Source organism: Ananas comosus, linkage group 13 (assembly GCF_001540865.1).
Source record: "Ananas comosus cultivar F153 linkage group 13, ASM154086v1, whole genome shotgun sequence".
Lineage (NCBI taxonomy): Eukaryota > Viridiplantae > Streptophyta > Magnoliopsida > Poales > Bromeliaceae > Ananas > Ananas comosus.
In genome coordinates, this window is record NC_033633.1 from 379,368 (window position 1) to 404,162 (window position 24,795).

The 24,795-nt window shown below is 35.5% G+C and overlaps 2 protein-coding genes across 4 annotated transcripts; one reads left to right on the forward strand and one right to left on the reverse strand.

Moving 5' to 3' along the window:
* Window positions 7,201-10,806, reverse strand: LOC109719673 (26S proteasome non-ATPase regulatory subunit 14 homolog). The gene is made up of 6 exons (XM_020246453.1): window positions 10,593-10,806; window positions 10,331-10,508; window positions 8,847-8,928; window positions 8,427-8,603; window positions 8,166-8,333; window positions 7,201-7,649 (listed from the first exon to the last, which is right to left on the reverse strand). The coding sequence occupies exons 1-6, from the start codon at window positions 10,717-10,719 to the stop codon at window positions 7,458-7,460; spliced, it is 924 nt and encodes a 307-aa protein (XP_020102042.1). The 5' UTR covers window positions 10,720-10,806; the 3' UTR covers window positions 7,201-7,457.
* LOC109719073 (protein NRT1/ PTR FAMILY 5.6-like) lies at window positions 11,125-24,565 on the forward strand. 3 transcript variants are annotated; one of them, XM_020245590.1, is made up of 8 exons: window positions 11,125-11,193; window positions 11,358-11,506; window positions 14,211-14,344; window positions 19,314-19,454; window positions 21,064-21,241; window positions 21,852-22,069; window positions 22,438-22,985; window positions 23,427-24,565. In XM_020245590.1, the coding sequence occupies exons 5-8, from the start codon at window positions 21,094-21,096 to the stop codon at window positions 24,295-24,297; spliced, it is 1,785 nt and encodes a 594-aa protein (XP_020101179.1). In that variant the 5' UTR covers window positions 11,125-11,193; window positions 11,358-11,506; window positions 14,211-14,344; window positions 19,314-19,454; window positions 21,064-21,093; the 3' UTR covers window positions 24,298-24,565. The 3 variants fall into 3 exon arrangements, with proteins under 3 accessions (XP_020101179.1, XP_020101178.1, XP_020101180.1); XM_020245589.1 differs by lacking the exon at window positions 19,314-19,454; XM_020245591.1 differs by lacking the exons at window positions 19,314-19,454; window positions 21,064-21,241.

The window sequence follows — 24,795 nt, forward strand, 5'->3', positions numbered from 1 at the left end:
CTATCTATACTCAGCAGGAAGGGCCACGAGCAACATGGACCTCATTCTTCTAATCTTCACATACACTATCGATCGCCACTTTTGGCTGGAGAAGGATCTTTTTGACTACAATGTTTTAGGATGAAGATAATCTTTATCTTTTGGGCTTATCTATCTGATCTGATTAGATAAAAGCCACTAATATAATAATGCTAAGATAAGTCCTAATATTGTCATGTCACTCTACAGGCTCATAATAATGCTTCCCATTCCCCACAGGCCCTTGTGATAAGCCAGAACTAGATCTTCTAAATATAGTATATATTACAATCTGAAGGGAGAAAGTAGGGGCTGCTGATTCATCAATCTTATTAATGGAAAACAAAAGTGATACTGCAATCAAGGTGTGAAAAGAATTTAGCTACAACACGCATGGTGTGTTATTGAGACTTCAAAAAGGAAATCGATTTGTTGCCTTTTCATTGGCCATATATATCTGGTAACTAGTCAGCTAAATCTATGAGATAATGGAAAGAGCTGCTTAATTTTGTTTTTCCTAGTCTTTTGATGAAATATGAGACGAGTGATTTACCATACAAATTATTGAAAAAGTCTAGAGAAAAACATATAGGGGTAAAAATATACATCAGTATATGACAAATTGGTTATCACCACTGTTTACGACAATTGATAGGTAAATAGATAATTGCCCTCTAGGCGAATGTGATACGGAATCGAGCCTCGCTTCGAGCCAGGAGTGTGCTCATGTGGGTATTATACCTAAAATATCAATTTGATAGAAGATGACTGGAAATTAGTTTAACAATATTTACTTTTTACCGACCGTCCTTAGTGCATGTGATCAGGAATTTAATAGTTGGAATCCAAGATCTCAAGTTTAAAGCCCAATACTGTCATTATAATTGCCAGTACCACATGAAATGAAACTATTAATACTGACTTTAAAACAAAGATAACTATTAATGCAACTATTAATGTGATTAGTCTAGCTAGATTGAGTACTTTATATTTTCAGTTAAATTTATTTCCAAAAAAAAGAATAAAGTGGATGACAACCGACCTTTCTCTCTGAGAAGAAATTTTTTTTAAAAAAAACATTATCTGCTTCTCATTATGATGTGTAAAGTAGAAAATATACTTTACACATGTACTTGGGCCTGGATCTTAGTTCATCACTGTATAGCCCAACATTGCAACCCAGGTATAAACAGGGACTTGCATAAAAAAGGCCCCCGAGTCTTAAACAGGGATGGCCCATTTTGACCCCTCGGCCCATATAATACATCTCCTATGTTTTAGCTATTAATTTTCAGAGATCTTTGTTCAAAATCAAAATTCGTTTCAAAGATTTGTCAACTGGGAAATTATAGAATATGTATGTATTTGCATTAATCGAAATGATTGTTTGGATTTTCCAATAGTTCGTTGCTCAATCAAGTTCAAAAACTTCAAATTAGAGTTTTAGCGCACGTGAGCTGTGCCCGGGTAATTATGTGGGCTGCGCTGGGCCAATTAGACCAGATTGGTACTAATTTGTTGTGCCATATTTTCATATGGGCTTGGGCCGAGTTATTTGGACCTTATAATGATGCTTAATTACACATTAACACCATAATAAATGAATAATTGCATCGTTTCCTAGTCCACACTTAACATTTTTACTTAAACACCAAGAAAAAAAAAAAACTAATTGGATCAAAGTTAAAGGATTGAAATGGAAAGTGACTGTTTTTGCCGACGTACTTTTGGAAGTTTCTAAAGTATGATCTGGCACCATGCGTGCGGAACTTAATAAGTGATAGCTACACGTTGGATAATGATTTATTCACACTCAGCTGTAATTAGGAACTAAGTCATAAGTAAATAGAAATAAGCAACTGATAAAATTATAGTATAAATGAAAGGAATAAAAACTGTAGATTTGTCGAATTTGGGGCACGTGAAAAGCAACTATTTGGTTACACGAGACAATCATTTTTCTTCAAAAGTTTAAATTTTTAAAAACTATACTATTAATATTTCTATTCAGTATTTTTCTTATGTTTAGACTTGAGACTTTTGATAGGCTTAAGACGTGAACCTAATTTAAATAGATAGAAATTTTTTTTTTAGTAATAAGAAAACAAAATTAAAAAGAAATACGAACAACTCAGCAATTGTACAAATGCCAAGATCTTCAAATTAGGCTCTTTTTTTTTTTCCACATATCCGACAAATCATATTTGTTGCTTCTTTTGTGATGAATTTATATTATTGGATATCATATATGAAATATTGTCTTCTATAACAACACAACACTCTGCGACGGATTTGCCATGTTAGAATGAACATATATTTATGAGTCCCTCAAAAATACCCAAAATATGACACTCCATTAGTACTTTAACAAGGTGTAAACTATAATTAAATGAGGACTAGAGAAGAACACTAATTAAGCCATGATTAAACAATTGTATGGAAGGTGACCCCCGCAATCTTTTTATTTAACCGAAAATACGCCCTTCCAAACCGGACTTACATGTGGAAGATAGGTTTAATTGGAATTGCTCTCATATATAACATGCGATAAACATAAATAAAAAATTAGTCTTAACAATTATAATTCTCTCTATCTCTCAGAAAAATATATTCATGTAAATCTTACGTTTCTTTTATCTAAATATTCATAATTTTTTTTAAAAAATTTTAGTATTAAATAATAATTTTTGGATGGATGGATGAATTAAAAGTGACATTGCTTAACAAATACATAATATTCGGGCTCTCGAGAGAGTAACCGGCCTTCTTTTCCCGCCGACTACGCCACGGCCGACAAAAATAATAAAACAGAAAAGGATAGACGAGAGAAATCCGAGGCAAAAAAGCTTCTCCCCAGTTGGTCATGACAGAGTCTTCTGATATTATAATTTTATAACGTGACAATAATAATATTCAATTAACTTTTATATATCTAGCTTACATGATATAATTTCATAAGGTGACAGTAATAATATTTAATTAACTTTTATCTTACATGATAACACACAATTATTATTATTTTTTATACTATGTTAATTTAACTTGAACTTATTATATTCAGGTCTCTATCTCACGACCCATGAGATTCAACGAAACCGGTAAAAATAAATATTCATTATCTTACATAGAGTGGAATTGAAAAAGCTAAAATAAAAGTGTACATCTTACACCTTTCATATTGATGGATGAGATTAACTCAATATAAATGCTCTTTGCATTATCTTGCCCACCATTTATTATTTATTTATGTCCGTTTAATCAACTTAAAGATCTTTTATTGAAAAATATTATAAATATAGTTAAATATATACTAAATTAAAACTAATTAATTGGGACAAACTAAACTACGCAAGTACAAGCATAAAAATCATACTAATTTAGACAAAGTAGAAAATAGATTTTTATATTTCTAGTTTTTAATTAATTGTTAACTCGGGGTTTAAACCATCGGCCCAAAATATTTAAGTCTATTTATTATTACTAGTGTGTCTGGCACTTGTAAAGACATCACACACTTTCATATTATCCAATGCGAGGCTATTAAAGTGTCAGATAGAGCTATAATAATGCCGCTACAAATAATAAAGGCTAAATTACAGAAAATTTTCTTGTAATAATCCGCTTTTTCACTTTCCACCCCTGATATTTAAAAACCTACATTTTGCCCCCTTATAAAATAAAAAATGTTCACAGGGGGATCACGGTGTGTAAAATGACCATTTTGCCCCTCGCCATTGTTGTCTTCTTCCTGAGCTTTCTCAGCCGCCCCTTCAATCCGCCGCTATTTCCACCTCAATCGGCCACGATTCCTCTCCAATTTCTTCTCCACTTGCTCCCCTTCTCCTCCTACACCGTCGCCGCCCATCAATTTCGGCGACAGTAGGGAGGATACTAAGATGGATGTTGATGGAGAGGTAGGCAGGGACAACGAGGGCGAAGGCGAGGTGGCGGAGGAGGACGAAAGGGATGTGGGCGAGGGCGAAACAGTGGAGGACGGCGAGGCGGCGAGGCGGCGAGCCGGAGGGAGCGAAGCATCAGAGAAGAGGCAGAGGGATATTTTCGGTATAAAAAAATATTTTTTAACAGAATCCCTAACGGAACCCTAACGGTAGGGGTGAAGTGCATATTTTTTATTTTACAAGGAGGCAAAGTATAGGTTTTTAAATGTCTGGGGGGGAAAGTGAAAAAGCGGGTTATTACAGGGGGTTTTTTGTAATTTAGCCAATAATAAATTATAAGCATTCAAAAATTTAAAAGTTCATAACAAACATTATTTATATAATATATTAATAATATTTTAGCTGGACTAATTAACATAGTCCATGTTTTGATATAAAAAAACTTAGCTCCAAAAGTAGAAGCTTCTTTTGCTTCTGGGAGCCGTGATATGAGGGCAAACGCGTGGCAGTAGCACGTCAGCTACGCCCCCGCCCCCCCCCCACCCCACCCCACCTTTCTCTAGAAGCCCATCATAATCGAATCGATCCTTTCCTTTCAACCCAGGGGCGAGGCCAATCAGCTGTTGCTTTTTCCACGAATACAAGATTATTATTATTATTATTATTATTAAGTGGACTCATCTTTGGTCGATATATATTTTCTCCATACATTCCCGGTGCAATATATATGTATGTATATAAATTAAAGCTTGTTGGAGTTTTTGAGGGACTCCCTGGATAGAACAGAGACATGGGTTCTCGCCCGCTCGCCTTGTGCTTTCTGCTCCTCCTCCTGGTTTCCTTCCATGCTCATGACTTCCCCAGATGTGCGGATGCGAGGCCGCTGCCTTTCGAGAAGCTACAGAGTAAGCGCGAACTACTTTTGTAACTTCATCTGAATATAACTAAAATTAAAAAAATTTTAAATTAGAGTTTCTACTTTCAAAATTTTAAAACTTGCATACTTTACCTTTCGTTTTATCTTAAAAACAAGAGATAATTTAAGCATGTTTAGTTTTCGATAGTAGTAAATCATGAATCGCATGCAGCTTCGACAGAATCTCATGATTTCTTTCCGTGTGGTGTGACTGTTTCAGGGTACGTCGGTGTTTTGGGATCGCTCGGAATCGTGTGCAGGTGCTGCGACGGAGAAGCGGGCGAGTGCAGGAGCCGGTGGGAATCAACCTGCGCAAAGCTGGATTGCCACCCCTCGAAATTTTAGTGATGTTATGTAGTTTGTCGTGCGACAGCTGAATAATATATACTTCTGTAAATGAAAACTTTGAATTCACTGGTTCTAAAAGTATGCGTTGTGGTGCCTATGTTTGTTGCATCTCAAATGAGAAATTGAAAACAATATTAGTGTGGGAATAGTCTCATTTACTAGACGGGGAATTAGTATTTGTTTTTTTTTTTTTTTTGGAGATAGATAGTACGCTACCCGCTTTGTTTATTTCATTTAGAAATAAACTTAGCTAGAAATGTGAATCAACTAGGATTCGAACTTGGGTCTCAGATATCAACCACCAAACCTTTTGCCGCTTGCGTTAGAGACGGTCGGTGGGAATTAGTATTTGTCAGTATTGAAATATTGAAATGGAGTAGTATAGGGTCAGAAGAAGGGATATTGCAATTGTGCTCAATGTGAACGGTGGGTGGGAATTGAACGTGAAAGCAACAGAGGTCCCATTTGACGTTGGCATATGGCGGAGAAACAGTATAGGAGCTGCGTGGCACTATCATAGCCAATTCCCTCATTTGTAGCCAAACGTGACAATAATGAATAAATAAATACATAGGTTATACATATTATACATATTCATTTGTACCTTGTTTGAATGTATAAATATACCTTATTCAATGTATACTTTTGATATACTTTAAAATTTTGTTTTGTGCCCTGTGTATTTTTCATTTGCTCAAAAAATTTATACATTTATATATATATATATATATATATATATATATATATATATTATTATATATATATATATATATATATATTATATATATATATATAGAGCAGGGCTGCTGTGCTCTCAGGACCCGGAGGTCTCCGTGCTCCTGAGCCGTTTTCGATGATGGAATTTTTGAATCGACGATCGCTCCGTTAGACTTGATCTAGCACATTTGAAGTTTCTAGAAAATAATTTTTGTAATTTTTCGATATCATTTACCTAGTGATCGAAAGGATTCAAAATCCATAATTTTAATGGTTGATATCTGCCGTTTTCAAGTTTAACGGTGTAGAAGATATTCAAATCAGATGAAATTTGATAGAAAATTCTTTATACTATCTACAACAAGATCTATATTTCTGATCGAAAAATTTAGTGCTATATCACCACTTTTTATAGGATTTTATTTTCAGTCGTTAAAAATTTTTGATTTTGAATCCTTTTGATTGCTAGGTAAATGATCATGAAAATCGCAAAAATTATTTCTAGAAAAGACTTTAAATACGCTAGATCAAGTTTAACGGAGCCGATCGTCGATTCGAAAACTCCATCATCGAAAACGGCTCAGGAGCACGGAGGCCTCCGTGCTCCTGAGAGCACAGCAGCCCTGCTCTATATATATATATATATATATATATATATATATATATATATGTTATCTTATCAAATCATGAATAACAAGAAATGTTAAGAAATAAAAATCAAACTTTCCATTTACAATCACACCTAAAAATGTTTATATTGAATAAGTTATTCTTGCATAATTTATTCCGGCATCCAACCATAACCTAAAAAATATTGTTTGGGTACCTAAATATTTTATTGAACAAATCTTTTTGATTTATTTTTAAAAATATATAAATCCAGTAGGAGAGGAGCGTGATTAAATATCTAAAATTGCTTTCGAATATCATATTCAGCCTTAAGCCATTTTTTCGGAATAAGAAAAATCAACTCGCATTAAATGCGCTATTCAACCAAATTATGATAATTAAAACCATTGTAAAGAACAAAAATTAAGCCTCCATCATCTTCCAACCACACAAGAAATTTTGTTATTATTGAATATCTTATTTGTACCTCTAAATAAAGCTCAATATGTCATTTTACCATTTCAACAAATATCACCCTCCGAAGTTGCTGGCGACGCCAACCAATGACCAAGGACTCAATTAATATAAACCCATTATTTCAACTAACTAAACCTCAAAGTTTCCTGTTTCCAACCAAGCTTATTAATAAGCTCCTCTACCTTTTCTGACAATGGAGACGCATTAACAAGTTCCTTGAAGTCGCACACCAAAAATCCTTCAAATAATGTATCGAGAGAAGTATCATAATAAACAAGATATTAGAGTTGACGAAGAGTAATTTGACAGAGGACCCAGAAGATGTAACTTTTTACAAGTGTTTCTCTGACGACCACAACTATAAAATCATTCGACGTCAAAATTTCCAAAGTTTCTTTTCACGGAACAGGTAGAGAAACTTAGATCAACATAATCCCAAGCAATAAGCACGTGCTTTGAAAGTCATACCAACATTAAAATACAACAGTGTCTAGCATCGTTCCGAGAGTCTGCACGATGTTGGATGACATCAAGTTCGAGACGTGCTCCTCCAGGTGCTTCTTTGCATCTTGCCGCCCTACATTAGCGATTGCCAGCTTCTCAGGCGGCAGTTCGTCCTCCTCCTGGACTGCTTTATTGTACTTGATAGCCAAATTCAGCATTTCCTGCCCATATGTTCATCATATTAATCAGAACAAGATGATAATTTCAATTGAGGCAAAATCAATGAAGTCCGCTTGATTTGAATTGGCCTGTTTCCACGCACCACCGTCATGCTCACTAAATTAGTACAAGGGCATGTGCTACTTGGTTGAAGGGGAAAATGAAAGATGCCTACAAGTCTACAACCACCGAGCATATACAACCTTTAAATCATTTTTATGTTTTGCTAGTAGAATGCATTTCTCTTCATGATCATGAAGATCTTACAATGGACTAAAATCAAACAACTCGAAAAGAGAATTCCCATACAGCTAAAGCCATCCAGTAAGATATCACTGAGACAACTTGATTTGCCCATCCAAATAGGCCCTAAATCTAGTGGACATGGACCTTCCCTTTTGGCTTACTAGCAAAGTTCATGCGCTGGAGCAGAGTAGCAAATTTACAGCATCGAATACAAATAACTATCAAATCAATATTGTAAAGCTGCAGACAGCCAGCCGTCTCAGTAGGCTTACCTGCACAGTCTGCTCATTAGTTTTGGCATGTGTATCGAATCGCCGCAGCATCAAACCATCCGTCCACTTCTTCTTATGCAAATTCAGTAACATCTTTTCCTCCAGCTCATTTTTACGATAATTAATGGCTATGGAGTAGTAATGTCGGTTCAATCCATGAATCAATGCCTGGAAAGGCAAAGAGAATGAGAGTAAGTAGCAGAAATAAGAATGATAAACAGATATTATCCATATTGTTATCTACTAAAGCAAAGAGGTTACCTGAATGGATGGTTTGTTGAGGTGTCCAACATTGGATGTGGTCTGGCGAGGCTCTTGGCCTAGCATCATAGTCTGAGGATTAATCAACCGGAAAGCATCAATAACCACCTTCCCCTTTACACTTTGGATTGGGTCTACAACCACTGCAACCGCCCTAGGATTTAAGGCTTCAAAACTCTGCACATTGAAATATTCGAATGATAAAGTTTAAGACCACTTCAAAATGACATAATGGATTGAACTGCAGAAAAATAAACAGTTTATAATACGAACAGAAAAAGTCTGAACTGAAAATAAACATCAGAAAAAGAAATTCTTTAGACAAGTGGAAATTCCTAATTCATAACTTAATATGAAAGAAAAGTATGTAAAAATTTCAAGTTACTTGAAAAGGAAAAAAAAAGAAAGTGAGGCACAAACCTGCTGGGTATTTATGTCAACACCAGAGAGCCAACAACCAAAGCCAGGATGAGAGTGGTACCAACCCACCACCATTTCCGGTCTGTACAATTTGAACAAGTTAGAATATATGCTGAGACTAAAACACATCTGATAAAAAGAAGAATCTTGACTATTCTGACACAAATTAATAGGCCACCATGAAGCATCCAAGTTTTGTATCTTTTTTATATTGCTTTTGTAGATACCAAATCTGATGCAAGCCTTCAATTATAGGTGGGTCTTTGCATTGTTCTAGTGCCAATAGATATATATTATAGGAAGAAGTCCTAATGATTCCTATTAGATATTTCAATTCTTCTTTACTATGCACTGAAAAAACACAAACTTTGCAACACACATCACCTAAACAAGAAAACAAGAACTAATTAAATAGAAGGTAAACCGTAGGATGTCACATAAAAGCAAGAATTTGTAAATGGGTAACACCTAAAAGTCCTTTAAGATGAATATAAAGCATCTGCTTACTTACGTACAAGACAGTAAAAACATTCACTGTTATCAAGAAGGAACAATATAGCACACTAACAAGTTCTAAGCAATTCTTGGTTGAATTTAGCCAATCTAAGCAAAAAGATCTTAACTTCTGGTTACATTTGTACAGAATTTAAAGTGAATATATCTTCAGTTCTAAACAATAGGAAGAAGCTGATTTGTTTTTACAGCTAGGAGCAACATCTAAACAGCAAAGAGACTATTAACTGAAAAGGAGATGAAACAACAGCAGCAGCAACAGCAGTAAAAGAGAAGGATAAGAACAGCACTAACAGTATACATAGAAGATATAAACGATGCTCCAAAAACCATATACCATAGTAATTGCTAAAACATCGTTTGGTGCTGCAAAACTCAAAGTCAAAGAATAAAAAAGGGAACTCCAAAACACATAATGTGGAGAACTAAAAATTTAATGTAGCATGCGTACGCAAATACATGAGAGCTAATAAGTTTGTGTAGGGGCACGAAAGCGCACACGTGCACACAAATATGATGCAGGCCAACATAGAGTGTGCCAACAGACACATAGCCATATACATGATTTGCAATCATTTTAGCGTCACTTGTAAATCTTCTGCATCTCATACACTCAGTACAGAGAGAAGCAAAACTTCCACATCTGCTGAAGCATTGCATAAAACGCATTTATAAGGGCTACAAAAAGCGAAGATATGGGAGTGTCCTAGCATGCCTCTTGCCTAGCATGGGCTTTAAAACATAATCTAATCTACATCCTACATTAAAACATGAAATTACTCAGCATTTTAAGATAACAACAACCCCACAAGCTTCAATGTTTTAAAATTAGCATTCACAACACTAGCCTCATGATCTTACTTACAATCTAGAGAGCTACACTTAGCATTCCAATAATTCTCTTGTTTCCAAACGCAATTATACTATAAGATCTACTTGCTAAAGAGCAGGTAGGGTTAGATATTAGAGACCTTCCAGTTTGCTTGAGCATGTCGAGCATGTTTGTTTGGAAGACGTGATCGACGGCCTCGACGCTAACCCCTGTTCCGCTCTGCGGCATCGCGAAGACGTCGACGACGCGCACCGTGTACTCGTCCACGAACTCGCCGAGCATGAGCCCCATCACCTCCATGGGAACCCCGGCCCTTCCTATACCAACGAAGACGCTGAGAAACCATAATCCGAAGACGAAGAGAGGAAAAAGGGGAAGGGGTTTAGGGTTAGGGTGAGTACCGTGCTTGAGCATCTTGAGGAGGGCGAGGGAGGAGATGTAGACCTGCTCGGAGGAGTCGAGGAGAGGGGCGTCGCTGGGTGGGTGCCCCATCCCCCCCGCTCCGAAGATTCGAGATAACCTCTCCATCTCTCCTCCTCTCCTCCTCTCTCTCTCTCTCTCTCTCTCTCTCGATCTCAACGATGAGCTCTTTGCTCTGGTTTTCTTCGGGGAAGAAAAGGTAATTGCATGCGCGTCCCTGAGAAGTACTAAAATTGTTAACTTGTCCCTTCAAATTATTGGGCCTAACATCTGGTTCGCACATATAATAAGGCCCACCAACTTCCGCACAAAATCCCAAATTCCATCTGGGATTTTAACTAATTTTGTTTACTTTGATTAAGCCTATGAACAAAATGTTGCCCGAAACCATATGAATAATTTAAGGCCGAATTTGGCCCATTGAATCTACGTGGGCCCAACCAAGGAGAGACGATCCGGCGCCAAAAATCAGCAGCACCACCATTTTAGAACAATTTTTTTTTTTTTATCTGTTTTCTTCTTGTTTTTTGTCTTTCGTTTTTCGTTTTTTGTCTGCGTTCCTTCGATCGGGTCTTGTATCAGGTTTTTTTTTTTTGTTCATTTATTTTCCCCCATTCCATTTTATTCCTTGTTTTGATCTCTCTCTCTCTCTCTCTCTCTCTCTCTCATTTATTTTTCCCCATTCCATTTTTTTCCTTGTTTTGATCTCTCTCTCTCTCTCTCTCTCTCTCTCTCTCATATTGAAGGGAAGTGCGGAGGGGATATGGCTCAGAGAGTGGACCAAGAGCACGATTATTCCATCTTTAAGATCGTCTTGTTCGCTGAAACTAGCGCGGGCAAATCGATCATCTCGCGAGCTCTCCAGTTCGTAATTTCTCTTCTGGTATCTCAATATGTAGGTTTTGTTGTGTCCTGTTTCAATTTTACCTGGTGTCAGTATCTCCAAGTTTGTTGTTCTGTTTCTTCTTTAGGTTATTGCTATTTGCTTTAAAGCGTTGTCAATGATTATGATCACTAGTGCCTGTAGTAATGCCGCAGTAACCAAGCTGTTACAATCATGTAATGAGTTCTATTATTTAAAAACGTTATATCTGAAACAATCATTTTATTCTGAATGAGCATTATTTTCTATATTGATTGACGTCTTTAGTACATACATATGTTGAAGTTAGACTCATCCTTTTAATTAAATGAACTTTGGACTTGAGCTCGATGAAATTGCTGATATCTTAACTAGTAAGCACTTAACTATGTTAGAAATGGATCATTAGATATATACATATACATATATGTATGTATACATATACATATACATATATGTATATGTGTGTGTATATATATATATATATATATGAAACTTAGGAATTCTATTGAAATCCATGGACCCACTTTAATTTTCCAAAACTGCATCCTATCGAAAGTTTAAATCAGATTTGGGAGTAGATTAGTAACTCTGTTTTATGATGTCGACATTTGATTCTGAAAAGTCAGCACTACTCTTTCGCAACTGTAATCACTGAAATTTCAACATATACTAAGCAACCCATTGTACATTATTTGTGAGAAAATTAAGAACGCCGTCTAATGTATAAGATAAGATTTATCCATGGCTGTAGACATCTCAATTCATCTTCTTCCTTTATTTGAGATGATGGTGGCTTTTTTTTTTCCGATGTTTAAGATACTACCTTTTTGTTGCCTGTGCTGACGTTTTCTACAAAAGATATGGTGATTGATATATGACAATGTTTGTTATCTTAATTCTTTCAGAATTTTTACTCTTCTGTTCAGTTCGGAATGTGAGTTGCAATTTTATTCATGTTTCAAGTAACTGCCCATACCGTCAGAATAATGTAGGCTTATCTGATTGGCGTATCATCTAGTCAATGTTCTTCTGTGAAGGATGAAAAAGTTTGGGGTGCGGTGGGGTGTGGGTAGGGGTGGGGGATTAGAATATGTCCTTTTTCATCCTCTTGTGTCAATTTCTTTCAAAAGGAATTTGGTAGGTTTGATAATTTGTTATTACTTCTCTTTCTTATCGTCCCAAAAAAGCCAGATGCTTATGAATCTGCATTATGTGAAGATGCTTTTCTCCTCTTTCAGTGAACGAATTGTTGCATTCTGGGTTTATTTATCAGTTACGAGAACTTATCCCGAACATTGTTCTTTCTTTCTCTTTCAGAGACTATATATCCGTATGATTTCTGTGTCATAGTATATTAGATGATTAGATCTTTCTACGTCTGAGGTCTATCACTTCACCCCACCAAAGATTGAGGTCCAGGTCTTTGCATGTGCATCTCATTTTGGGAACTTTCTGTTTCATTATGCTGATTCCTGTTCAGATTCTTGTATTGATTCTCCATCAGAAGAAAAGGAGGAAAAAGAATTGATTCTTCTAGCTTTCAATCTTGCTTTTGCAATGGTGTTGTGAAATGGTTTAACCTTGTGAAATGGTTTAACTTTGTAGACATGATGTTACCATGTAGAGTCAAGTAGAAAATTTGCTTTGTTGTATTCAAATGCACAAACTGTGTTTGGATTTGGATCATATTTCCTAAATGGTTTAGTGGTTAAAGTTATTTAACGTGTTGTGCTAGCGGTCTCCCCTGTTTGATTAGCACCAAGGTATTTTATTCCACTTGATGTAACTTGAAATCTAGAGAGCTCCTCATGCAGTAGTAGCCCTCGAGGGCTTAAACTTGTTTGTCGATTTAGATTCCTTGGAACATATTTCTGCCTAATAATCTGTTGATAACATACTATAATATGATCTCATGCAATCTCAGGACCTGGGATGTATTTGTGGGTCCATCACATGAACAACCGATATAATTAGAAATCAGGTGCCGACTACACTTTCTCGTGCCAGGATTTCTTTCTAGAACCGAACACTAACCAATGTAATAGCTAATGCGAGCAGTTATATTATTCATGATGCTCCAAATTGTTTGAGATATCATGAAAAACATCTAACTGGTTGACTTTATAGGTCTTAATGTACTGTCATAAATATTGGTATGTCCTGTACAACATCCATGTTATTGGGACTATCTCTTTTCTTTGGTTATATAAAGAGAAATAACTGTTGTCCATTATGGAACCCACATAACCAAACGTTATTAGCATGTTAACTCATTCCTTTGGAAAATGGGTTTCTATCCTTCAAAAGTCAAAACTTTAATTCTTCATTATATCCTTCAGATACGCAACTTTCTCACAAAAACTATTATCAGGTGAATCATGTCAAAAATTCAACTAAACTGGGTTCAGATTGCATATTCCTTATCGAAATGTAGTCACAAATTGGGAAAAGCTTCTAAAACCTTTTAGTGGGATCCTATCCATATAGCTGGCAGTTTAAAAAGATCCGAGTTTGTAGCAATGCTGTTTTCCCACAACATCTCTACAGTTTTGCGGCAATTGTGCATAAATGTTTTCTTTCTTAAGAGTTAAGTTGCTTATACAAAAAAGTAATAAGAGTCTTTTGTTCTCTTACCCAAAACTGAATTTCTTATTTGTTTGTGTTAGTACTAAATGTATTGCTTCTCTTCCAAATGCTTCCTAAATAGTAGATACTGTTTTTATTTCCTTGATAGCTAGCTTTCAAGAGGAGCTGTGTTGCAGAGCTCCTAATTTAACTACATGATAAAAGATGAAGATATTGAGTCGAGCATGTGATCAGATCTTCCGGCTTTATTCTCCTCTCCTACGACTGCCAGCTTCTTCCTTAGTAAGCCTCCATTACCTTTAACTTATAGTCTTGCCTTTCACATGGATCAGGAAAATCACGTGAGGACTTTTTTACAAAATAATCATCTAAAATTTTATAATTTGCGAAATAACCCTATCAAATTTGTATTTGGCAAATTAACTCTCAAAACGCAGTGAATCATTCACCGTATTCTGAAAGTTTTTAAGGTCTTTTAAAGGCGGTGAATCATTCACCGTCTTCTTCATAATTTTTAAAAGACGGTGAATGATGTCTTCTTCACAATTTTTTGGGAAAGAGAAAAAAATAAGGTTGTTAAAATTGTACGTAGATTATACGGGAAATAAAAAAAGTGAGGTTGTTAGGATTGTGTGTGGAATATTAGAATTTTTGTTTGATTGATAGAATTATATGGATAGATTATTAAAAATTTTTTGATTGTTAGGATTATATTGACATACTAGTGAAATACCCGCGCGATGCTGCGGATCTAAAAATATTTTTACAATAAATTTTATTTTTTTTCATATTTTTATATAGTTTTATAAGTCTAATTATTAATTAAATAAAAATGATAGAAAAATAATTTAATAGTTAAATCTATTTAAATAAAAGTCATTAAAATTGGTATATGCGCAAATAAATTTATACATCACTTTATTTTATAAAGATTTCTGTGAGAAGGATTTGAGATAAATCTATCAAAATAATTTTAAAAAAATCAATAGATAGAAGGGAAATAAATTTGTAGAAGAAATTGCTTAATAAAATTAATTATATATATGTACACATATACACTATATTTTTAAAATTTTTCACTTGAAATTTAAATTATGTATTTTTTTTATACAACGATATTTTACGTGATTTAAATTAAATCTATCATGTTAAACTTTATTATGCGATTTATTACGCGTATTATTAATAAATTAATTAATTAATTTCATAGAGTTTAGAGATTTAAAATTTTAAATTTTGAAGAAATTTAAATTATGTATTTTTTTATACAACGATATTTTACTTAATTTAAATTAAATCTGTCATGTTAAATTTTATTACGCGATTTATTACGTCTATTATTAATAAAATTAAATTAATTAATTTCATAGAGTTTAGAGGTTTAAAATTTTAAAATTTGAAGTTATAAAATTGAAAATAAATATTATAAGTTAAAATTAAAATTTAGAATTTAAAATATTTTTGATAATGACGCAATATAATTAACAATTTAAAATGTCGGTTTCGTAGATTATTTCGTGTTTTTTTTTATTTTGATTGATTGTACCCTTTGCATCTCCCTTTCTTAACTTGTGCTCTTCGCTTGTTTCCCATCTCCCTTTGTCCCCATCATGCGCTCTTTGAAAATTTTTTACTATGAAAGATGTGAAAATGTCATCGATGTGACGCTCAATACTCTTATCGGATGAGAACGAAGTTATGATTGAATTATTAAAAAAAAAATTCATATACCCTTATGTGGTTTCACACTTTTTCACTTTAGTATCCTATGATTTAAAATGTATTAAGTTAGCCCATGTGGTTTCGCACTTTCTCACTTAGTACCATGTAGTTTAAAGTGTATCAAGTTAGTATCCTGTGATTTTATTTTTCTCTTTTTATTATTCATTTTACTAATTTTTTCGTTAAATCAGTGACAAAGTTAAAGCTAAAGGATACTAAACTGAATATTCGATAAACCTAGATAGGGTATTTGAAGTTTTTTGTATATAATTTAACGAAATATTAACGGAGGAAAAAAAAATCAGTGACAAATTTAAAAGTAAAGGGTACTAAAATAAATATTCAATAAACCTAGGTAGGGTATCTGAAGTTTTTTGTATATAATTTAACGAAATATTAACAGAGGAGCCGACGAAAAGAGAAAAATGAAACCACAGGGTACTAACTTGATACACTTTAAACCACAGGGTACTAAAGTGAGAAAGTGCGAAATCCCAGGGGCTAACTTGATACACTTTAAACCACAGGGTATTAAAGTGAGAAAGTGTGAAACCACGAGAGGGTATTTGAAATTTTTCCTTATAAAAATCTATGGACGTTAGTAATAATAACTGTGCTTTAGCATTTTGGACAAATGATTTGGATTCAACGAGTTACTATTACTAGTGAACAATATCATTATAAGTCGAAGGACAGTGAGTCGTATATTATCTCTCCTAATTAAATATTAAATAATAAACTTCAAATATCAGCCTTGTAGTTTTACATTAATTACTGAAGAGAATAATAAAAAAATAAAAATAAAACCACGAGACACTAAATTGATACATTTTAAACCACAGGTACTAAATTAATGCATATATCGAACACGAGTTGAAATTAGCTCGTTCTTATTTAATTTCGAACTCGTTTTGAGCCGAACACGAACTGGCTCGCAATTCACAACCCTAGTTACGACCCACAGACAACTTAAATAAACAAAAAAATAAAAGTAAAAAAATAAAGCTCTAATCCCGATGCGTTGACCGGTTGACCACAAAATAGTCTTAAAAATTATATCATGCAACGCGTTTTCTGGTTGACATTTACCATGCAACGACACCAACCTCCCTTTCTCTCTCTTCTTTCTCTCTCCTCGTAGTATTATTTTTTTATTTTTTTGGGTAAAAATGTACGGAGAACCCCTTAACTTTTGAATNGTATTATTAATAAAATTAAATTAATTAATTTCATAGAGTTTAGAGGTTTAAAATTTTAAAATTTGAAGTTATAAAATTGGAAATAAATATTATAAGTTAAAATTAAAATTTAGAATTTAAAATATAAAATTTAAAATTTAAAACTTTAAAATTTGAAAGTATCAAAATTTTAAATTTTGATATCAAAATTTAAAATTATATATATAGAGAGAGAGAGAGAGAATAAAGGAGGGTTTGGGGGGGAGGGGAGGGGGACACGTGTCACCCTATAGGCCCCCCAAACCCTCCTTTAATGTAGTAAGAATAGATTATTAGGATTTTCAAATTATTAAGATTATATGTGATATTTGATTATTACGATTGTATGGATAGATTATTAGGATCTTTTTAATTGTTAGGATTGTATGGATAGATGATTAGAATTTTCAGATTGTTAAGATTATATGTAATTTGTTGAAATATTTATATAGTTGTTAGGATTATAGAAAAAAATAATAAACAAGTGAAAGGCGGTGAATAATTCACCGCTTTTTTGAGAAATTAGGAAAGCGGTGAAGGCGGTGAACTATTCACCGTCTTTAAGAGATTAGTTTTTTAAATATAATTTTGGCAAGGTTATTTCGCAAATAATAAAATTTTAAAAGGTTATTTTATAAAAAAGTCCTCACGTGAAGGTATAAGCAGATTACTTTCTTTTTTGTTTGGTTCATAATTCAAAGTTAACTTATTAGTTCTCTTTCCTAATTGCTACAACTGTTCTTCAAAAGATGAAATGAAGCAAAAATGTTCCAACGAAGTTCGATTGTGGGTGCCTGAAGCGAAAGTGCTCAGAATAGATGTTTTTGGCACAAACAATGGTAGACTAAAACAATGTACATGAGGAGGTCAGGGTAAAGAGTATGATACTGTGATCAAGTACAATGATAAATTGCAGTTTAGGCCGTAAGGCCCGACTTCTTGACAAGCTCAACTTGGGTTTTTTTTTATTTTTTATTTTTTAAGACATACAAACTTTGCATTAAATTATTAAAACAAAATTTTCATTTCCTTCTCCAATCTGTAAATTGGACGTGGCTTTTAAATCCTATCTCTGGATGAATTAGGTTTAATAACTAAACAAAGCAATATGAAAATGAAGGAGAAAAGCTATCTTGAGTAGGGGAATATCGATGTCACTTCCCCTAGCAGCTTTAGGAATTCAATAATGGTCAGTCACCTGTTAGGAGGTCAGTAGTATGCCTTTTTCTATTTTAGTGGTCAATGAGAAAGCTTCTGTTTTTGACTCGAACACCTTCCTTTTCCTTTGTTCAATCTCACATCTTAAGAATTTGTGTGGCCACAATTTAAAGATTAGTGGAAGCATATGTTTGCATGTTTTCTGTGTGGTAAGAGCTAAGGCTATTACCATCTGGGTTTGTGATTAGGCTTTCAAAAGGCCATCTGGAAGCTTTGGTTGCGCACTAAAAGCTTAATGGATGAATCCAATTAATCCTTTTTGACATGTGGATCCACTTAATCCTTATACTTGAAGCATAGATTGCTTTACATCCACTCACCAATTGTAATTACTATAAGGTGAGAACATTTCTATCTACTTCAACTAGCTTTCACATCACAATCATCTATGGAGTAGTGATCATTAGTGTCTGTTTAGCGTGGCTTCTAAAACAATGTCTTTCTTGATAAAGTAGAAAATGGAGCAGAAAAGTTGAGAACTTCTGGATGGAAGGGAAGCCAAAAAGACTTCTTGGGCCCGAAAATAGTGCTTCCAATTTAACCTATATCTACCTGCAACACAAGTCGTCGAGATTTACTGAAGAATTGTCGGACTTATTATGCTTCTTCCTATGGCTTTACTCAGCTAGCATTTTCTAGAACATCTTGTTAAATCTAGTAGACTCTTCCTCAGGAAGCTTGATTAAAAAGCTGATGCGAACTTTTGGTACCCTAGGAATAAAATTTCCCTACTGTCATGCTTTAGTCATAAGCTCACAAACAATTAGCAAAGTTTCTATAGGGATTTAGCTTGATTATAGTTTCACTTATAATTCAGATTTAGACCTAAGATTTGAGTCCAAGATACCTAAATTTTTTATTGAACCCGCGTCTCGGTCTCAGAAGAGGACGAAGGGAAAACAAAGAGTGTTTATGGTCTCTGAAACAAATTGACTTTCTAGTGGTTAAAAGTCACAAAAGAACAAAATTGCCGCACTAAGCAAAGCAATATAATCACTTGTCATATAAATAATTTTAGTAAAATGAATGGCATTACGAAAGATCTAACTATGGATGAAAAGTCTAAATATATGCTTGTTGATCATGTTTCTCAGGTGCTAGATAGGAGCTCCACTAATATATATCCAATTTATGGTTCCACCAAGAACGGTCATTGCGAAGGAGCTAAACATTTTTGAAAAGTCAAAAGGATGAAGGAATGCAAGTGTGCCACTAACGGTGGATAAGTAATTGAGGTGTATACGTTATTTTAACATAGGGTAGTAGCTTTTGAGATTTGAGTATCCTTCTTCATATAGCCAGGATTGACTAATAAAGCAGAACAATTTGGAAGTTACATAGAGATGGAAACTTGTCATCTAATACATGTTCATAAAATAAAAGTAAAGTGGCATGATCTCATTGTTAAATTGTTTTCATGTAGGAATTAACCTCAGTACATGCTTTATTCGCACGTGGTACATGCGAGCAGGTAGCCTTATAGAGTCAAAAGCTAAAAACTCCAATTGCGGTGTTTTTTTACTTTGCCACAGGAAAATATGTTGAGAGTTTATTAATTTGGTCTTCTTCTAATAGCTTTTTTAAATTTCACTTTATCAAACAACACTACACTCTAGTCAGGCCAAATAAGCTACATTTTTTTCATCTGCAACCAACTTCTATAGGGTTAATACATTGCTGCTCCATGATGGATGGAAAGCTCAACTACTTGAAATTGTTAAATCCATGCAAGTAAAGCTATTAATTGAAGTAGGAAAACAAAGTAGAAACTAGTGTAGTTACGTAACCCAAACAAACACACACCTCACTGTAAGATATCATGAAACTACATATTTAAAATTGGTCAATTAGCCATCATTCACCATGTATGTGTCATCTCCAACAAATTAGCAATTGTAAACACACATGTTTGTTGTAGGAAAAATTTATAGTGCCACTTTATCTGATTATTAATTAATAGTCGATGGTAGACTCAAGATCATTAAAGTAGATTCTCCACTATAGAGTGGTAATTAGTCCATAGTATATTTGTGCTATGAATTTATGCGCATTAAATACCAAAAGAAATAAGAGATAATATTTAGAATAAAGATAAAAGAACTAGTTTATTACGCAAAAAAAAAGAAGAAAAGAGTTAGGCACCTCTCTCTGGCAATTATGGCAGGAATAATGCACAGAGGTCTGTGAATTATTGGAGCAGCTTTTCGGATATAACTTGATTTGTGCCTCCTTAACTATTTCTTAATAAGAAAATACTTTGCTCACAAAGTTTGCTGACGTTGATACGGTAGTACTATTATGATCGTCATATTCTTTTCTCGTAAAATACATCAAATTAATTAAATTTTTCGTACCTGCATGCTGGAGAAAATTTGTATAATGTAAAAGCGGCTGTAGTAATTTTATCTCCTGGTTTTAATCCCTTCCGCTAATTAGTCAAGTGGCTTGAAAAGTACCCTCGCATTTTATGTAGATACGGCCTATGCATTTTACCATTAAGTGGCTAGCATTAACACTAATCCTTGACCCAGACCCTAGTAAAGTCTCTTTCCATTGGGTCTTCCTTTAGGATGATTCGATTCATAACAACGACAGCTAAAGTGGGAGAGAGAGAGAGAGAGAGAGAGAGAGAGAGAGAGAGAGAGAGAGAGAGAGAAAGGGAAAATTTCTTTCTCTGCATGTGATAATTACATCCATGATTTTATCACCAATGAGCTGGTCACTCTGAGGAATGTTATATAAGCATACACTAAGCTCCTCTTCACTCCAAACCTTTAAAGAACTTGATTAACTCTTTTCCTATACATTGCTCATCATCTTCATCTCCATTCTCCTCTTCATTAGTACTCCAAGTCACCAGCCTTGTAACATTTCATGGAGAAAGGTTGCTCCAATAAGATAGAGAGAGAAGGCTCACAAGGTGAAGGGGAGATATGGGTCAATGATTCATCAGTTGATCACATGGGGAGAGTTCCTCTCAGAGCCTCAACTGGAGCTTGGAAAGCAGCCCTTTTCATAATAGGTAACGTTGAAAACCAGTCATAATTTACTACTGTAGCAGAATTAGGGCTCTTTTGGCCTGATCGGAGTTATTTACACAAATATTTTTTGAGTAGAGCTATTCGAAGAAGATTATAGGACCTTCGTAGCTTCTTACTAAAGCAAATGTAGAAGCTTCGGATTGTGACTTCTGTTTCTGTGTTTGATTAGTTTCTACTGCCGCAGAAGTTTCACATTTTTTAGAATTGTGACTTTTGTTTCTATGTTTGGTTATTTTCTACTGCTGCAAAAGTTTCAAACTTTTTACTAGCCAAATGCCTGGACTTTGGAATTTTAGTTTTTAAAATATAGAACAAAAGCGGTCAAATAAAAAATTATTTCTATAATTATGTATAAAAATGTTACGAAGCACACCGCAGCTGCTACTGTAAATCATACCAAAGTGCAAAATACCAATGAGATTGAAAATTGAGAACTTTTGTTGGTGAAGGTAGATTTCTGCATGGTTTCTGAAATGTAAAAATACATAAAGTTTTTTTTTAAGTTTGCATGAATTTATCAGTTATTTCTAAAGTTTTGTTGAAATATTCCACTAACTGGTCCTAATTTTCGAAATGCTGTGTTGGCGGCAGTGATCGAGTTTAGTGAGAGGCTGAGCTACTTTGGGCTGGCTACCAACCTGATCATATACCTGACTAGAGTGCTGCACCAGGAGGTCAAGACTGCGGCCAAGAATGTGAACTATTGGCAGGGGGTCACCACCCTGATGCCTCTCTTTGGCGGCTTCATCGCAGATGCGTACCTAGGGAGGTTCTCCACTGTTCTTTGCTCTTCCGTCATCTACATACTGGTTAGCCCTGCCTCTCTATTTCATTTTCATTTATATGTTACGTTATGCATTTGTGAGGTGCAGATTCTCTGTAAATTTAGTACGTCGAAAACTATTGTATATTGATGAACTAAGCTATCCATCCATAGTGTGGGGCACATCCCAACCATTAAGAGCGATTTGATAGCCAGCCAAGATGTTCTTTTCGTGAAGGGCCAGATTAACTGTAAAATTTCCTGTGCGCTGGGTTTAGATGCTCGACATGTTGACTAGTAGATTGAACTCAAGGTTTCAATATCTAGTTGGCTCTCTCCAAATTTCTTGATGCTCTCAAAATTTTTCAATCGATAACCAAATCCTTCATGTGTAATTTCTGTTTCTTTTTGCAGGGTCTTGTTCTCTTAACCTTGTCGCAACTCGCCCCAAGCCTAAAACCCTGCGACGCCGCAGAGACGTGCCACCGATCCCTGCACATCCACTCGACCATATTCTTCACGGCCATGTATCTGATCTCCATCGGCACTGGTGGGCACAAGCCCTCGCTGGAGAGCTTCGGCGCCGACCAGTTCGACGACGACCATGCGGGCGAGAGGAAGGCGAAGATGTCTTACTTCAACTGGTGGAACTGCGCCCTGTGCTCTGGCCTAATGCTCGGCGTCACGCTCATCGTGTACATGCAGGATAAGGTGAGCTGGGGGGCGGCTGCTATCGTGCTCACCGCGGTGATGGTGTTTGCGCTTGCAGTGTTTTTGGCAGGAAGGCCGTACTACCGGTACAGAGAGCCCGAGGGTAGCCCGTTGGTGCCGATGTTGCAGGTTTTGGCTGCGGCGGTGACGAAGAGAGGGCTTGCTCTTCCGGAGGATGCCGCAGAGATGTACGAGATTACGAAGCCGGAGAAGAGTAAGAAGAAACTCCTAATGCATACTGATAAGCTCGGGTGAGATTTTTTTTTTTTTTTCGAGAAAAAGTTAGCTTGCTATCTGTTTCTTTCAATAAGAATATAAATTAGACTATATTGGTGAGACAATGGAGCCTTCTCGAAAAAGAAATCAAAAAAGGAGAACCCCCACAATTTATGCATTAGGATACATCATCTGCTTTCACCTATTACAGTAAGCCTCCTAAAGCTTCAAAAGTGGTTGTTTTTTCCTTTAACTTTTAGAGTTCTGCAAAAGAGTGTTCTTTTTGTTTTTGTCTTTTTTTTTTTTCGTTTTAACTCTAGAAGATTCTTTAGAGAGAGCTTGTCACATAGAAAAACAAATCAAGCATTTTAGAGAGGTTAACGGATAATTTTGATATTTTTTAGGTGCAAAGATGAAATTACTTGTAGATTGAAGTTTTCTAAATTAGTTAAAATTGAAAGACAAAATTTCTTCAGATTTCTTGACAAAGCCGCAATCATGGAGCACAAGGAAGATACAACGGCCGCAGCTGAGAAGCCCAACCCGTGGCGGCTTGCAACTGTCACCCAAGTTGAGGAGACGAAGCAGGTCCTCGCCATGATCCCCATCTGGCTCTCCTCCCTTCCCCTCGGCATTTGCATCGCGCAAGGCTCCACCTTCTTCATCAAGCAAGCCAGCATCATGGACCGCAAGCTCGTCCGCAGCTTCGAGCTCCCTCCAGCCTTCGTCTACTCCTTTTCCGCCATCGGCATGATTCTCTGCGTCTCCTTCTACGACAAGATCCTTGTCCCCTTCCTACGCAAAACGACCGGGAACGAGCGGGGGATAAACATGCTCCAAAGAATCGGAATAGGAATGCTATTCTCCGTAGTTGCAATGGCCACCGCAGCCGTCGTAGAGCAGAAGCGACTCGACGCAGGCGTGGCGGACGCCATGAGCGTGTTCTGGTTGCTCCCGCAGTTCATGATACTTGGTTTCGGCGACGGTTTCGCCTTAGTAGGCTTACAAGAGTACTTCTACGACCAAGTCCCGGATAGTATGAGGAGTCTGGGAATAGCCTTCTATTTAAGCGTGCTAGGTGCGGCGAGCTTTTTAAGTAGCCTATTGATCATCATTGTTGATCATGTCACGTCCTGGGGCGGCAAAAGCAGAAGCTGGTTTGCGAAGAGCTTAAACGAAAGCCGTTTGGATCTCTTCTATTGGCTTTTGGCCGTTATAAATGCCGTTAACTTGTGTGGGTATGTGTATTTGGCGAGTAGGTACTCGTACAAGAGTGTGAAGAGGAGGGTGATGGGGATCTCTAACTCATCGGAAGAAGATGAAGATATGGAGGATAATGTTTCTTGATCCAAGTATAAGTTAGCTCTGTGGTAACTGTGGCGCTTAGTATCGAGTATAGATCTTATGAAATACGCTATGTAGTACATGCGAGTAATAGCAGCGGCATGTGGGAAATATGTGAGTGGGGCACGCACTATATATATATATATATATATATATATATATATATGCATTGTCTTGCCACTTTATAGTAAGGAATGCTTTGTAACAAATGTTTGTAACAATTGTCTTGCCACTTTATAAGTGATTTACCAGTGCGTTTGCTGGGTGGATAGAATTTGGTCCCAAATTGTGCTTCTATTTCAAGGACTAATAAGGAGAAACTTTGGAAACGCCCGACATAAGTACAATTTTGGACAACTAATATATATATATTTTTAATAACCCGAACCTTCTACCTCTCTCTGACATCCTTGATCTTTCCTCCATCTCATCTTTGGCTAATTTTAGTCAAATTACCTGTAATCCAATATCGATTATACTCACCAATGAGGATTATATCTT